The sequence below is a fragment of the Biomphalaria glabrata genome, chromosome 3, assembly GCF_947242115.1.
Source record: "Biomphalaria glabrata chromosome 3, xgBioGlab47.1, whole genome shotgun sequence".
Lineage (NCBI taxonomy): Eukaryota > Metazoa > Mollusca > Gastropoda > Planorbidae > Biomphalaria > Biomphalaria glabrata.
The window spans coordinates 32841107-32854746 of NC_074713.1; the positions used below are offsets into that span (position 1 = coordinate 32841107).

General features: G+C 33.4%; 1 protein-coding gene across 7 annotated transcripts in view; it reads left to right on the forward strand.

Annotated features, from left to right (window-relative positions):
• Positions 1-13640, forward strand: part of LOC106061379 (atypical kinase COQ8B, mitochondrial-like) — a 58310-nt gene that overhangs the window by 10630 nt on the left and 34040 nt on the right. For all 7 annotated transcript variants that reach the window (XM_056024594.1, XM_056024591.1, XM_056024593.1 and 4 more), the window contains exons 2-7: positions 1881-2070; positions 2555-2714; positions 3447-3620; positions 5739-5851; positions 6008-6074; positions 8217-8288. In XM_056024594.1, the coding sequence (XP_055880569.1) occupies positions 1882-2070; positions 2555-2714; positions 3447-3620; positions 5739-5851; positions 6008-6074; positions 8217-8288 (775 nt within the window). In that variant the 5' untranslated portion in view covers position 1881. The remainder of the gene's footprint in view (positions 1-1880; positions 2071-2554; positions 2715-3446; positions 3621-5738; positions 5852-6007; positions 6075-8216; positions 8289-13640) is intronic.

Consider the following 13640-nt stretch of genomic DNA (forward strand, 5'->3'; position numbering starts at 1 on the left):
AGCAGATGAGATTGTTTCTGTGGACATAGCACAGTTGATGACATTGTCTTTCTAATAGAAACTCCTAACTTTCACTTATTATCAGTGTCCCTACTGGGATCTGCGAAATTCGTTTCGCATAGGGCTCCACAATGGTTAAATCCAGTCCTTCTATTTAGTGACGGATAGTACTTGTCCCCCCCCCCCCCCATTTTTTTTCGCCGCTAAAGTTACGTGGGTTAACTCTAGTCCCACTTGCAGAAATAAAAGAGTGATCTTTCCATGACATCTTGGTGGTGTCAGGAATGGTTGGCCATGAAGAGAATTATATATATAGATATAACTGAAATATTGTACATAACACACAAACAAGGTAACAATAAAGACTTAAATATTTGTAAAAAAAATTGTGTAAAATGTTGCTTTGTATCTGTGGCCATTTCATTGTTCCGTCTTTGAATCAAAGTGTCACATATTGATAATACTTTCAGAACCTCAATGTCATGGTTCGGTTCAGTCAGATCTAAAGTTTGGGTTCGGTTTGATGTTATGAAATTAGGTAACAGCAAAAACTCAGTAAATGTAATAAGGTTCAATTTAATCTATTAGTTCAAACAGTGATGTCCTTATTCAGCTTGCAGGCTATTTTAATTTATGACATGCAGGTCACATCAATGAAAAACAAAAAGCAAAAATCATTAAATCAAAATTAAAGCATGTTTATTAGAAATACTGATGTTAGTATTTAAACTGATTCATGGACTGTTGAAAGTTTATTCAAAACAACTTTGGACTGTCTTTGGGATTTTTACAACAGACTAAACAATGTCAAGGACACTTAATTGAACTTCAGTATTGCCAACTCAATAAAAGCTACAAAAAGAAGAGCTTAGAAAATCTGAACTGAACTGAACTCAAACTTTAAAAAAATTGGTTAGAGAAAACCATCTCTACAAATTATACACATTAGCATATATTTATCTTGTGGCAATTCAATAAAAACCATGGAAAGATAAGTAACTGCCTACTGGCAAGTTTATCTCTTGGCCGATATTGCCAATGTTTTCTTTTTAAATAAAGGTTAAATTATTATATTGGATTTTTAATTTTGGGATCTTTGGGCGCCTCTGAGTCCACCCAGCTCTAATTGGTACTTGACATAAGTTGAGGAAAGTAAAGGCGGTTATTCGTTATGCTTGTCACATGTTAACAGTCGGCCACAGAAACGGATGACCTTTTCTTCATCTGCCCTATAGATCGCAAGGGCTGAAAGGGGAACTTTACCTTTACTGTTGTTTTTGTTATTAAATTAGATGTATCCTAACTTCATCAGCATTAACCTTAAAGACATTTTTTATTCGATTTGTTTCAGCGCACCTCCAGTTCTTCTTTTATCTCTTGTGTTCCTCTTTTGTGCCCAGTGCACTCCCTACCGCACCTTTGGCTCCCAGCGCCCACCATTTTCATGAAATTGCACCCCTGAGGGGGATTTTAGACCCCATTGAAGACTACTGCTATATGCACACGCACATGTGCTCACACATATGCACACTATATACTAAATATATTTATATCTAAATCTGTGTCATATATTTCCTCTTAAAATGATCTCAAATCCCTTACTTTTGTCATGAAAAAGTGCTAATAACTTTGTTAATTGGAGATTGGCTGTTTTAGCTTGCAGAGAATATCAAAAACTTATCTGAAATTTTCTAATTTTCTTGACATGTGTAGTTAGATTCTTTGAAGTACAGCTAACCTTTGGTAATCCGATATTTTCAGTAACCGTTGGACAATCAAAAGTTTACTGTATTAAAAAACAACTTTCTTCTTTATAATTATGTTTAGATTATAAGGTTAATAACAATCCAATAATCAAGAAATTTGAATGTAAATTTCAGAATGTCACGTCGTACTGATCTCACCGGCCTTGTGCGAGGCTTGGAGCATGTACTGAGAGAAATTGTAGACCTGAAAGGAGGAGATGTGAATCGCATTTGGCATAATTCTAGCTTACGGGAAGTGGCTAAAGATGTTGGAATTAAAGCAGAGAGCAAATTAGAAGCTACAGTAAACAAAGGTACCTTGGAGGTATGACTAGTTTAAAAGCATTTCTTAAAACCTATTAAACTATTTGTGCACCATAGTGACATTCAATAAGACAGGCTGAAATAGGAAAAACAAAAATATAAATGTCAAACAAAATAATTATTTGACATGTTTAAGAAATTAAACAGATATTTCTATATTTATTGAAATTTTAAGTGAAGTTTTTTTTCTAGTTGCTTAAAATATGGTAGCAAACTTAAAAATTAACACCAAACTTTTGAGGAAAAGTGGGGGGATGAAACCTGGATTGTTACTAAGAGTTATTGAAACAAAATGTTCCCTTGCATATAGGAAAAAAAAACAAAATTGCTGCTTTCACACCTAAAATGACTTACTATGCAAGTTAGCAATATTTCCTTAGAGCATGGGCTTTTAAACATTAGCAGTGAGTGTTTTTTGTTGGGTTTGTGTTCAAGAGTTCTACAGCTTTAGTTCAACTTTTAAAACTGTTATGTTTCTGTTCAAGGAACTTTTCCAGCAAAAGACATCTCAATTATCACAAGTTATTCATCAAGTCAAACAAGAAGCATCTACTTTAGGCTCTAAATTACTGAATCAAACTAAGCTCAATGGTTCCTTGAATCAAAGTAATTATGATGGTAGTGATCATAATTTTAAAAATCTAGGTAAGTATTTATTTCTGTTCATAATCTCTGTTACATAACATTATACTAGGTCAGCAAAATAGTTGCTAAATACAATATGTTAGAACAGACTGTATGTATAACACTAAATAGCCTTAAGTTTGAGCAGTGAACTCAGTCCACTATATCTGTGCATTAAGAACTAGGTGGTTAAGTAACTTTTATTTGAAGATTGGAACTGAAGTATCTGAGTTTAAATAGGTAACCTGACCTATCTGAATTAAATAGTTTTAAAAGCTACCTAACCTATTTAAGTCTACTAACTCTAAAGGCTACCATGACCTATCTGAGTTAACTAGCTTTAAAGGCTATCTGACATATCTGAGTTAGCTAGCTTTAAAAACTACCCAAGCAATCTGAGTTGAGTAGCTTTAAAGGCTACCTAACCTGAGTTAACTTTAAAGGCTACCTTTAGTTGAAGGTCATTGTGGTAACTGTTTAATATTAACTTTAAAGGCTACATGACCTTAGCTAGTTGAAGGTGATTGTGGTAAACGTTTAATACTCTTGTTAATGGCTGGCCTAGTGAACATTCCGTTCCACATCTTCAATAGAAAATTCATTGACTAATTTTACTGATCTGCTAGTTTTTTTTTAATTGTTTAACATAAGCATTGCTTAATTTGATAAAGTGTAATTTTATGCTTTTTTTTTCTAGAAGTTGCCTAATAAAATCTTGTTGATAAATTTCAACACCTTTCTGTTTTTTTCTAGAACATTTCAAGTCAGCAAATGAAACAAAAGCTCAACAGATATCTCAGCCTATTTCCACATCTCAGAATGAGGCTGTTTTTCCCATACAGCCTGCATCATCTATGACCTTCACAGAATCTCTATCACATGAGACAGAAATATTTCCTGCAACTTCGCACCAAACTACTTCTGCAGGTTGGGATTCATTTACATTTAAACTATTTCAAACAGAGCTGATTATCCTGATACAAAAAAAAAAATTGAAAAAAGTAATAGTTGTCATGGTGGCTGCTATTTGATGCAAGACACCATTTTTTGTTTAAACATTGTCAGTTTTGTTCCTTTTTTTTATGTACTATTGGTGCTTTGACTATTTCTTAATTATTGTTCTGTGCTCACGAACCCCAACAGCTCTGAAAAATTCCCTCTATAGAGCCATGTGTAATATTTTGCAAACAAAAGTTCATGAATTAAAAAGCAAATAGTGTCTTGTGTGTTCTTAAAACATACAAAGATACGCAAACGCAGGAGACATGAGCTCACTCTTTGAATCAATTCGCTCAGCTTATGGCCCAACAAAAGGAAACAAATCAAACTGCTCCAATTACCGTGGCATTACCTTAATGCCAGGATACTCCTTGACAGATTGACCAACTCCTTAGTAGGCAGTGTGCTTTCTGAAAATCAGTGTGGTTTCCAAGCTGGTAGAGGCTCATTGGACATAATTTTTGTCTTGCGTCAAATGCAGGAAAAATGCAGGTTGCAGAAACTGGACTTCTACGCTGCATTCATTGATATCACAAAAGCATTTGATACAGTGAGTCACGATGGCTTGTGGAGAATTCTATCTTGCTTGGATGCCTCCAAGATTCATCGCCATTCTGAAGCAACTGCATAATGGTCAAAAGGGTCAAACCTGCCTTTTTAACTGCTTATAACCTTTTCGGGGGTCGATTTTGAGTTTGTATTTCCACACAAACAGTCTTTGTAACCTTGTGTTTTTTTAGTGGCCCCCAAAAAGGGAATAGACGCTATTAGTTTTGTGTGGTCTATCTGTCCGTTCGTCCATCCATCCCGTTTAGATCTCATCCTAGAAAAGATATTGAAAATCCGACATCATGATATTTTAGACCATTCAAAGTTCTGATGCAAAGGCTACGTTATTCTTTTCTGAAAGCAAAAAAATTAATTTTTAAAATTAACTATGCAAGCAGTTTTTCATAAAAATACACCTTTTTTACAACTATTCACTATTAATAGTTACAAAAAGGGAGGCTATTTAGTAAGGGAGATATTCTTAACACATTTATGCAAATGGTTTTAGATTTTTTATCAAAAAAATTATTATTTTTTTTAAAAATTATATTGCTAAGTTAAGTAAGTTCTGTCATACTAACTACTACATTTACACAAAAAAATGTTCACTTTTATTTTTAAAAACAAAAAATCTATTTAGTATGTATATAAGTGGAAAGTAATTTAAAACAACAATTAATAAGTAGTTTTTCATATTATCACATGAACTGCAGTACTGTGGTAACGCCATGGAACACTAAACAAAAGGAAGTGGAGGATTTTTGTTTACATTTTTTATTAACGGAATTGTTTTTATTTTCCCTGAGACTTTGAATAAGGGATTGGCCCTTTATAGAACAATTATACCAATTAGATTTTTGTAGGAAGCATGGTCGAGAGGCTAAGTATGCTTGAAATTGGCTTGGCTTGGGTTTGACACCCGACTCGAGCAGAGTTGTGTTTACTGAGCGCCTAAAGGTAGCATGAAAACCTACTCCCAGATACCCTCTTCCCCCCCACTGGTCCACAAATGAGATTGGATCATAATGCTCTGAGCATGAAAGTAGCACTATATAAATTATATGTCATCAGGCCCAGCTCACATCCAACTTCTCCTTCACTTTCACCTATTCCTTGGTCTGCTGGACCATTGGGGCATTACACAAGATCTGTCAACCTTCTTTCTCCATTCTTCTCTGTGTTTCCACACAAACTGTCTTTGTAACCTTGTTTAATCTAGTCTAAGTGTCAAGCAAACTTTCTAGTTTCACTAATTTTTAAATGGCTGACTCATTAAATTTAAGCCTACTCTGGTTTTCCAACAGTGTTCATAAACTAAAAGATATTTTTTATATGCAATACTTTTACTTTAACAGTAAGCACTTTAAAAGAAAGATGACCAGGGAAGCATTGAGGGCTAGTAATTGTTAAGTTTTTCTTTGACTAAAATAAAATGTAATTTAGGTTTGAACTTTTATTTCTTTCATGAACAAAAAAGAGCCAAATATTTTGTTACAGGAAGCATGGCCCTGGATAAACAACCATCCAATGTTTTAACATCAGCTAAGACAAAACTCAGGGATTCAGTTGTCAAACCAACAAAAGCTTTTGAAATCCTGAAGCCTCAACAGGTATTTATGAGAAATTGAAATAACACAAGAGCTTTATCCTGAAATCTTTGTTTTTCTGAAATCTCTCCAACATTTTTATTGAAATCTCTGTCAATACCAACATTTTTATTGAAATCTCTGTCAATACCAACATTTTTATTGAAATCTTAAACACAGCTTAGTGACAGGGCAAAGGAAAGGCGTGTACCTGCATCCCGCTTGAGTCGTTTAATGAATTATGGAAGTAAGTCTAAACCATTATCTCAAACTAGTTTAATGAATTATGGAAGTAAGTCTAAACCATTATCTCAAATTAGTTTAATGAGTTTGGAAGTAAGTCTAAACCATTATCTCAAACTAGTTTAATGAATTATGGAAGTAAGTCTAAACCATTATCTCAAACTAGTTTAATGAATTATGGAAGTAAGCCTAAACCATTATCTCAAATTAGTTTAATAAATTATGGAAGTAAGTCTAAACTATTATCTCAAATTAGTTTAATGAGTTTGGAAGTAAGTCTAAACCATTATCTCAAATTAGTTTAATGAGTTTGGAAGTAAGTCTAAACCATTATCTCAAATTAGTTTAATGAGTTTGGAAGTAAGTCTAAACCATTATCTCAAATTAGTTTAATGAGTTTGGAAGTAAGTCTAAACCATTATCTCAAATTAGTTTAATGAGTTTGGAAGTAAGTCTAAACCATTATCTCAAATTAGTTTAATGAATTATGGAAGTAAGTCTAAACCATTATCTCAAACTAGTTTAATGAATTATGGAAGTAAGTCTAAACTATTATCTCAAACTAGTTTAATGAATTATGGAAGTAAGTCTAAACTAGTTTAATGAATTATGGAAGTAAGTCTAAACTAGTTTAATGAATTATGGAAGTAAGTCTAAACTAGTTTAATGAATTATGGAAGTAAGTCTAAACTAGTGTAATGAATTATGGAAGTAAGTCTAAACTAGTTTAATGAATTATGGAAGTAAGTCTAAACTAGTTTAATGAATTATGGAAGTAAGTCTAAACTAGTTTAATGAATTATGGAAGTAAGCCTAAACTATTATCTCAAACTAGTTTAATAAATTATGGAAGTAAGTCTAAACTAGTTTAATGAATTATGGAAGTAAGCCTAAACTATTATCTCAAATTAGTTTAATAAATTATGGAAGTAAGTCTAAACTAGTTTAATGAATTATGGAAGTAAGTCTAAACTAGTTTAATGAATTATGGAAGTAAGTCTAAACCATTATCTCAAATTAGTTTAATGAATTATGGAAGTAAGTCTAAACCATTATCTCAAACTAGTTTAATGAATTATGGAAGTAAGTCTAAACTATTATCTCAAACTAGTTTAATGAATTATGGAAGTAAGTCTAAACTAGTTTAATGAATTATGGAAGTAAGTCTAAACTAGTTTAATGAATTATGGAAGTAAGTCTAAACTAGTTTAATGAATTATGGAAGTAAGTCTAAACTAGTTTAATGAATTATGGAAGTAAGTCTAAACTAGTTTAATGAATTATGGAAGTAAGTCTAAACTAGTTTAATGAATTATGGAAGTAAGCCTAAACTATTATCTCAAACTAGTTTAATAAATTATGGAAGTAAGTCTAAACTAGTTTAATGAATTATAGAAGTAAGCCTAAACTATTATCTCAAACTAGTTTAATAAATTATGGAAGTAAGTCTAAACTAGTTTAATGAATTATAGAAGTAAGCCTAAACTATTATCTCAAATTAGTTTAATAAATTATGGAAGTAAGTCTAAACTAGTTTAATGAATTATGGAAGTAAGTCTAAACTAGTTTAATGAATTATGGAAGTAAGCCTAAACTATTATCTCAAACTAGTTTAATAAATTATGGAAGTAAGTCTAAACTAGTTTAATGAATTATAGAAGTAAGCCTAAACTATTATCTCAAACTAGTTTAATAAATTATGGAAGTAAGTCTAAACTAGTGTAATGAATTATAGAAGTAAGCCTAAACTATTATCTCAAATTAGTTTAATAAATTATGGAAGTAAGTCTAAACTAGTTTAATGAATTATGGAAGTAAGTCTAAACTAGTTTAATGAATTATGGAAGTAAGTCTAAACTAGTTTAATGAATTATGGAAGTAAGTCTAAACTAGTTTAATTTAATTTTCATTGAACTTTTGAAACACATCAAAAAAATTTTTTTAAAAGCTATTTATCTACATTTCATTTGATTAAATTTAATGGAAAAAATATATATGTACTTATTAAAGCAAATAATTATGAAATAAATAGTTTCTAATTATTGAAGATTTAATTATATAGATTAGATTAGGAAAATAATTATCTGGAATGAACTATAAATATTGTTTTTGAACTTTCTATCAACCTCTATTTCCTGTTGCACAGATCTTGCTGCTGGACTTGGTGTTGGAGCTCTAGCTGAAGTAACAAAACGCTCTCTGGGTCTAAAAAGTGAAAGTAAATAGTTTTGTATGTTTGCATGAAAGATTTAGAAAGTCATGTTTCTATATGATATTGGACTTCGAAGTAATAGTAGTAAGCATTTAATACTTGAACTGGTTAAAGAATGTGATCAGTCCTAATTCTATATATTGACTGAAATACTGTGTACAAGATATTTTCTAATACTTTTATCCAATTGAATACCAGCAAACTATAACCAAACTATAACCAAACTACATTTTGTAAATAGTTCTTTAAACCAATTTAAAAAGAAAAGGTCGTTTAGCTTATTAATCAGAAAAACTCCTGATCAGGAGCAGACTGGGTGCCCTGACAATGATTGCCATATGCTATGTGTCTATTGTTACCCGCCCTCATAATAATTATTACAGAACAAACTGTAATAATAAATGGCTCTAAATCAACACCGATAACAGTAAACTCAGGTGTACCTCAAGGAACAGTCTTGGGTCCACTACTATTTTTAATTGACATAAATGATTTACCAAATTGCATTACTTCAGGAACAAAAGTCAGATTATTTGCAGACGATTGCATAATATATAGAACAATAAAAACAACACAAGACACAGATATTTTACAAAGAGAATTAGATGAATTACAGAAATGGGAATCAAATTGGAGCATGTCTTTCCACCCAGAAAAATGTCAGTTGTTAAGAGTAACAAAAAAACTAAAACAAATTAATTCCACTTATCTTATTCATGGCAAACCAGTAACACAGACTAAAAACGCAAAATACATAGGTGTTATAATAAATGAAAAACTGTCATGGAATCCACATATTGATGATGAAACTACAAAAAAATCAAACAAAGCATTAGGATTTATTAAAAGAAATTTCTATAAATCAAATAAGAACATAAAACTAAAATGTTATTTAACCTTGGTTAGGCCGATAATAGAATATGCATCCTCCGTTTGGGACCCCTCAACTTAACAAAACATTAACTCTTTGGCTCCGCAACAACGCAAAGGACGTTGATTTTAAAAAAGGGGGAAAAAGTCTGACCAACGCTGGGGGCAGCGGCTATTTAAAATTTATTTTTTCGTTTCTATTTCTCCAATTCATGTTTTTTATTGCTTAATTTTATATCTAGAATAGTTTCCCTTTGCTAAACATCCGGAATTTCCTTCATTTAACATGTTTTTATTTTGTACGAAGTTTGTAAAGAGATTACATTTATTATTTCTGTGTGCGTGTTTTTTTAACATGGAGCTTCAACCAAGGCCATATAAACTTTGTAGATCGAAATATTTCTTTGATAAAGAAGTATAATAATTCAGATGACAGTGATTTTATTTCATCTGATGGTGATATTGATAAATCTAATTATATAGTCTAGATCTAGTAAATTTATTTATAGATCTAGAATCTAGGGCTAGGTCTAGGTCTAGTAATGATAAAGCAGCTCCACCCCCAGCTAATGTTCATTGTAGATCTAGAACTAGTTTAGCTGTCTCTACATCATCTAGATCTAAATCTAATCAGATAGAGGTAGATCTCTAGATCTATCATCTAGGCACTGAAACAGATCAATTTCAGATTTGTTCCATCAAGAAATTGGGTTGTCAACCTAGACTTAGTCAGCACTGCATCTATTGAGCTGGAATGTTGTTTTTTTCCATTGACAATCACATTGTTGATAGTCTTGTCAGCAAAATAAATAGCTATGCTGACCATAGGATTAAATTCAACACCCCTGCTAGAATAAGATCCATTTTCAGAGAATGGAGACCTATAACTATAAAGAAAGACTGAGTATGTAAACACTGTAGGTCAGGGAGAACGGTTTATGTTTGCGCTGGATGGGAGTCGAACCCACACTTCATATTGACTGCTTCCATGAATATCGCAACTAGAAGGAATATTTATATACTTAGTACATGAAGAACTTACAAGGAAAATATTATAAATATATATATATGCTGTACAGTTGGACTAGTTTTAGGGTAAAAGTTTTTTGTTCCAAGAGTGTTGCTTTTTTTATGGCCGTTTTCATTAAAGTAGTGACATTGGATTATTAGTTCCAGTTTATTATTTTTTGCATCTATTGCTGTTTCTTCTATGGTGTTCTGTTAACAAATGGATAAAAATGAGAAAAAAACTTCTTTGAATTCAATTTGAACAATAAATTTCTTGTAACATGTACTTGGATGGATATTTTCAATGTCAGTGTGACAGGTGGGGAAATGTGACGTGTGTTTGGCGCGTTTTATGTCTAGGGGATGATTATATTTAAAGCTATCACACACCAACCTATCAGCATATGAATCGGGAGCAGACACACAACGAGACAAAGCAATGAAAGATATATACAAAAGTTAAAAATGAAGAATATTTATTTACATAAATATACATATAAGAATAAAAGGGGGAGGGTTTGCTTCTATCTCTAAATAATACTAGCTTTAATCATCACTCTTGCATTTAATAAGAGAGTATGTCACTTTGTCCTCTGACTTAGCTGGTTGTCCTGTTGATGTCGCAGCTGGCTGTGTCCTGGCTTGAGGTTCTGCAGCTGGAGGTGGCGCTCTAGCGGATAGAGGGACGCCGGTGATATAGTTCTTGTGGAGTCTCAATCCCCAAAATCTAATATCTGTAGTGGGCACAGTAGGGCGGGTGGCCGGCTACCGTGGGCACAAGGTTACTGCGGGCAGAGCTGATCTGCCGTGGGCAGCGTAGTTGACAGGATATGTCCAGTGAGTTGCAGAGGGTTGGCGTAGCTATGACGTCTCACACAGATCTGAATCTATAGGGACGTCGCACCTAATAGCTTGACAGGTGGGCTGTCGAATAGGCGGGCAATGCCGATAGCGCCAAGTAGTAGAGTTGAGTAGATCTCAGTGGGCAAGTGCAGTGCTGAATAGCACTAAGCACAGATGCAGAATAAATAGGCAGGTCAGTGAGCTAGTGCAGTGCTGAATAGCACTAAGCACAACGATAGTAGGTGATTCTTGATATCAAACAAATAGGCAGATACCTGAGGGAGGCTGCGGATAAATAAAGACAAGTTAGGACATGTCTCTTATGCATCTTATCGATGTCCTCGACTGAGGTGCATTCGTCAGATTGGTAAAATTGCTTTAGAGCCCAGTGGGGAGATGATGACAAATGGGATTTGGAAAATAGATGGCCGATAGTAGCAATATACAAATGTACATAAAAGGGGAAATAATAATATAAAAATGTACATAGAAGGGGAGATAATAATCTCACATAAACAACACAGGTGGATAGAGAAAGAGAAGGGGGGGGGGAATGGGCGGTGGTCAGCGACCCAGACGATTTGTTTACATATGACAGTGGGTCGAGAACAATGGAGCGCGCTTGAATGGAGAGGGTGTCCGTTCAAGCGGCGCAACTCTCATTAGAGTAAAATGACTACAGGGGAGATAATTCAATACAGGGGAGATAACTCATATCTCTTTTCTAGACGCAGTATTAGTGCGCTAGTAAAATTATCAAGGCGGTCAACCGAGATAAAGGAAATAAAATAAGGTGTACAGATATATACATGGTTGCATCAACGATCAATTGAGCAACGTAGCATTAATAGATTAATGCAATACATAAAATATACATTAGCCATGTTCATGTTTTCTACTTACGACAGTGAGAAATACACAATGCACTAATTAAATATAAATGAAATAATAACTACACATGATAATATCCAGTGGAAATAGCACAAAAGTAATTAAGATGGAACTTGTGATTAAGTTCGGCTTACCACCAGGTATTCCTCTAGGAGTGAGAATAAATGATATAGTCCAGACTCGATAGCTCAGCTCGAATGAGAAAGAGAGAGTCTGACTTGATTTAATTTACCTTATATACAAAGGCCTGGAAAATGTGAGCGGAAACAGGAAATGTCCTAGGCTTAGAATTATCTTACACGTGGGTGAATTAGACTTGAGATGGGAGTCGCACACTGGGAAGGTCAATGGGCGTGTTTGTCGTCGTGGTCTCCTAGATCAAAGAGAGACGCGGGAGAAAAGGGGGGGGGGAGAGTGACTTGCATTCCACACAAGGTGGTGTCATCTGCGCCCGTCAGACATCCGGCCGGTACGATCAAAGAGAATGTGTCTATCTTTGCCCCGGTCAAGGGAAGATAAGTCGGAAGACGCGGCCTAGCTATCTCCAATGTGGTCAACTAAGTCTAGCCTGGAGGAGAAAAGGTGGTGCGGGTGGAGAATTCAGGGGTAGGATGGGGAAATAATTAAAATAAAATAAATAAATAAGGAAAAATAATAATTAATGCTGTGATAATTTTGAGTGACTCTGACAGTGAGTTTTTGACTTGTCACAGTCAGTTGGTGAGTTTTTCATTTTTAATTTTTATATTCAAAACCCAAAATTACAAAAACAACATGATTTGCAAACTAGAAAACATAAGAAATGGAAAGAGCATCCATTTCTCTTTAATTCTATATCAAATTTATTATTTTCCAATAATAAATAAAAAAGTTATACAAGTTATATCGAAGCAAAGTAGCGCACTCTGAAATGGCGGAAAAATTAATTCCGTCCAAAAGTGGAAAATAATTCTGAAGTAATTCCGGAGCCAAAGAGTTAAGAAACTGGAACAGACACAAAATAGAGCAGTGAGATTCATAACAAACGAAAATTCATATTTGACTAGAGTAACACCTTTAGTGAAATCACTAAATTTAGAAAGCCTTCAGGACAGAAGGCTCAAAAGTAAAGTAGCAATCATACATAAAATACTGAACCATAATCTTCAAATACAAAAACAAAGTTTAATAAAATACTCTGAAAGACACAAAGATAAAGACACATTCCTCGTCCCATATGCTAAGACAAATTTGTACAAATACTCCTTCTTCCCTAGTGCTATTAGAGCATTAATTCCTGAGCTAGCCAGGAAAACCAGTGACTTGGCAGAATTTAAGTCATTGGTTAATATGCATGACTAAATGCATGACGCGTAGGATGTAATCATCTTCTTTTTTGAAGTAACGTCTGTATTATATAAGATAAGAATTGATAATGCATCCAAAACTCAATGCAAGTTATGCAAACGTGGGGTATGTAGACCTAATTGGATGTTTTGTATTTCTACATCTAAATAGACTTAGAGGCTATAGGAAATTGAGGTTATAGGAATTCTCAATTTGTACAAACAATTTTACAATCTGAACCACGATTAGTTTGACTAGAATACTTTATGACATGATTTTGAAAGGATAAAATAGAACATAACACTTGAAAAGGGAGAGCAGCATGAAAGTTGATGCAATACACATTCATTTATCCACATTCAAGGAATAAGAAGGTCCATCATCAACAAACTTTATCAATCAAAAACCTTCAATATGAAA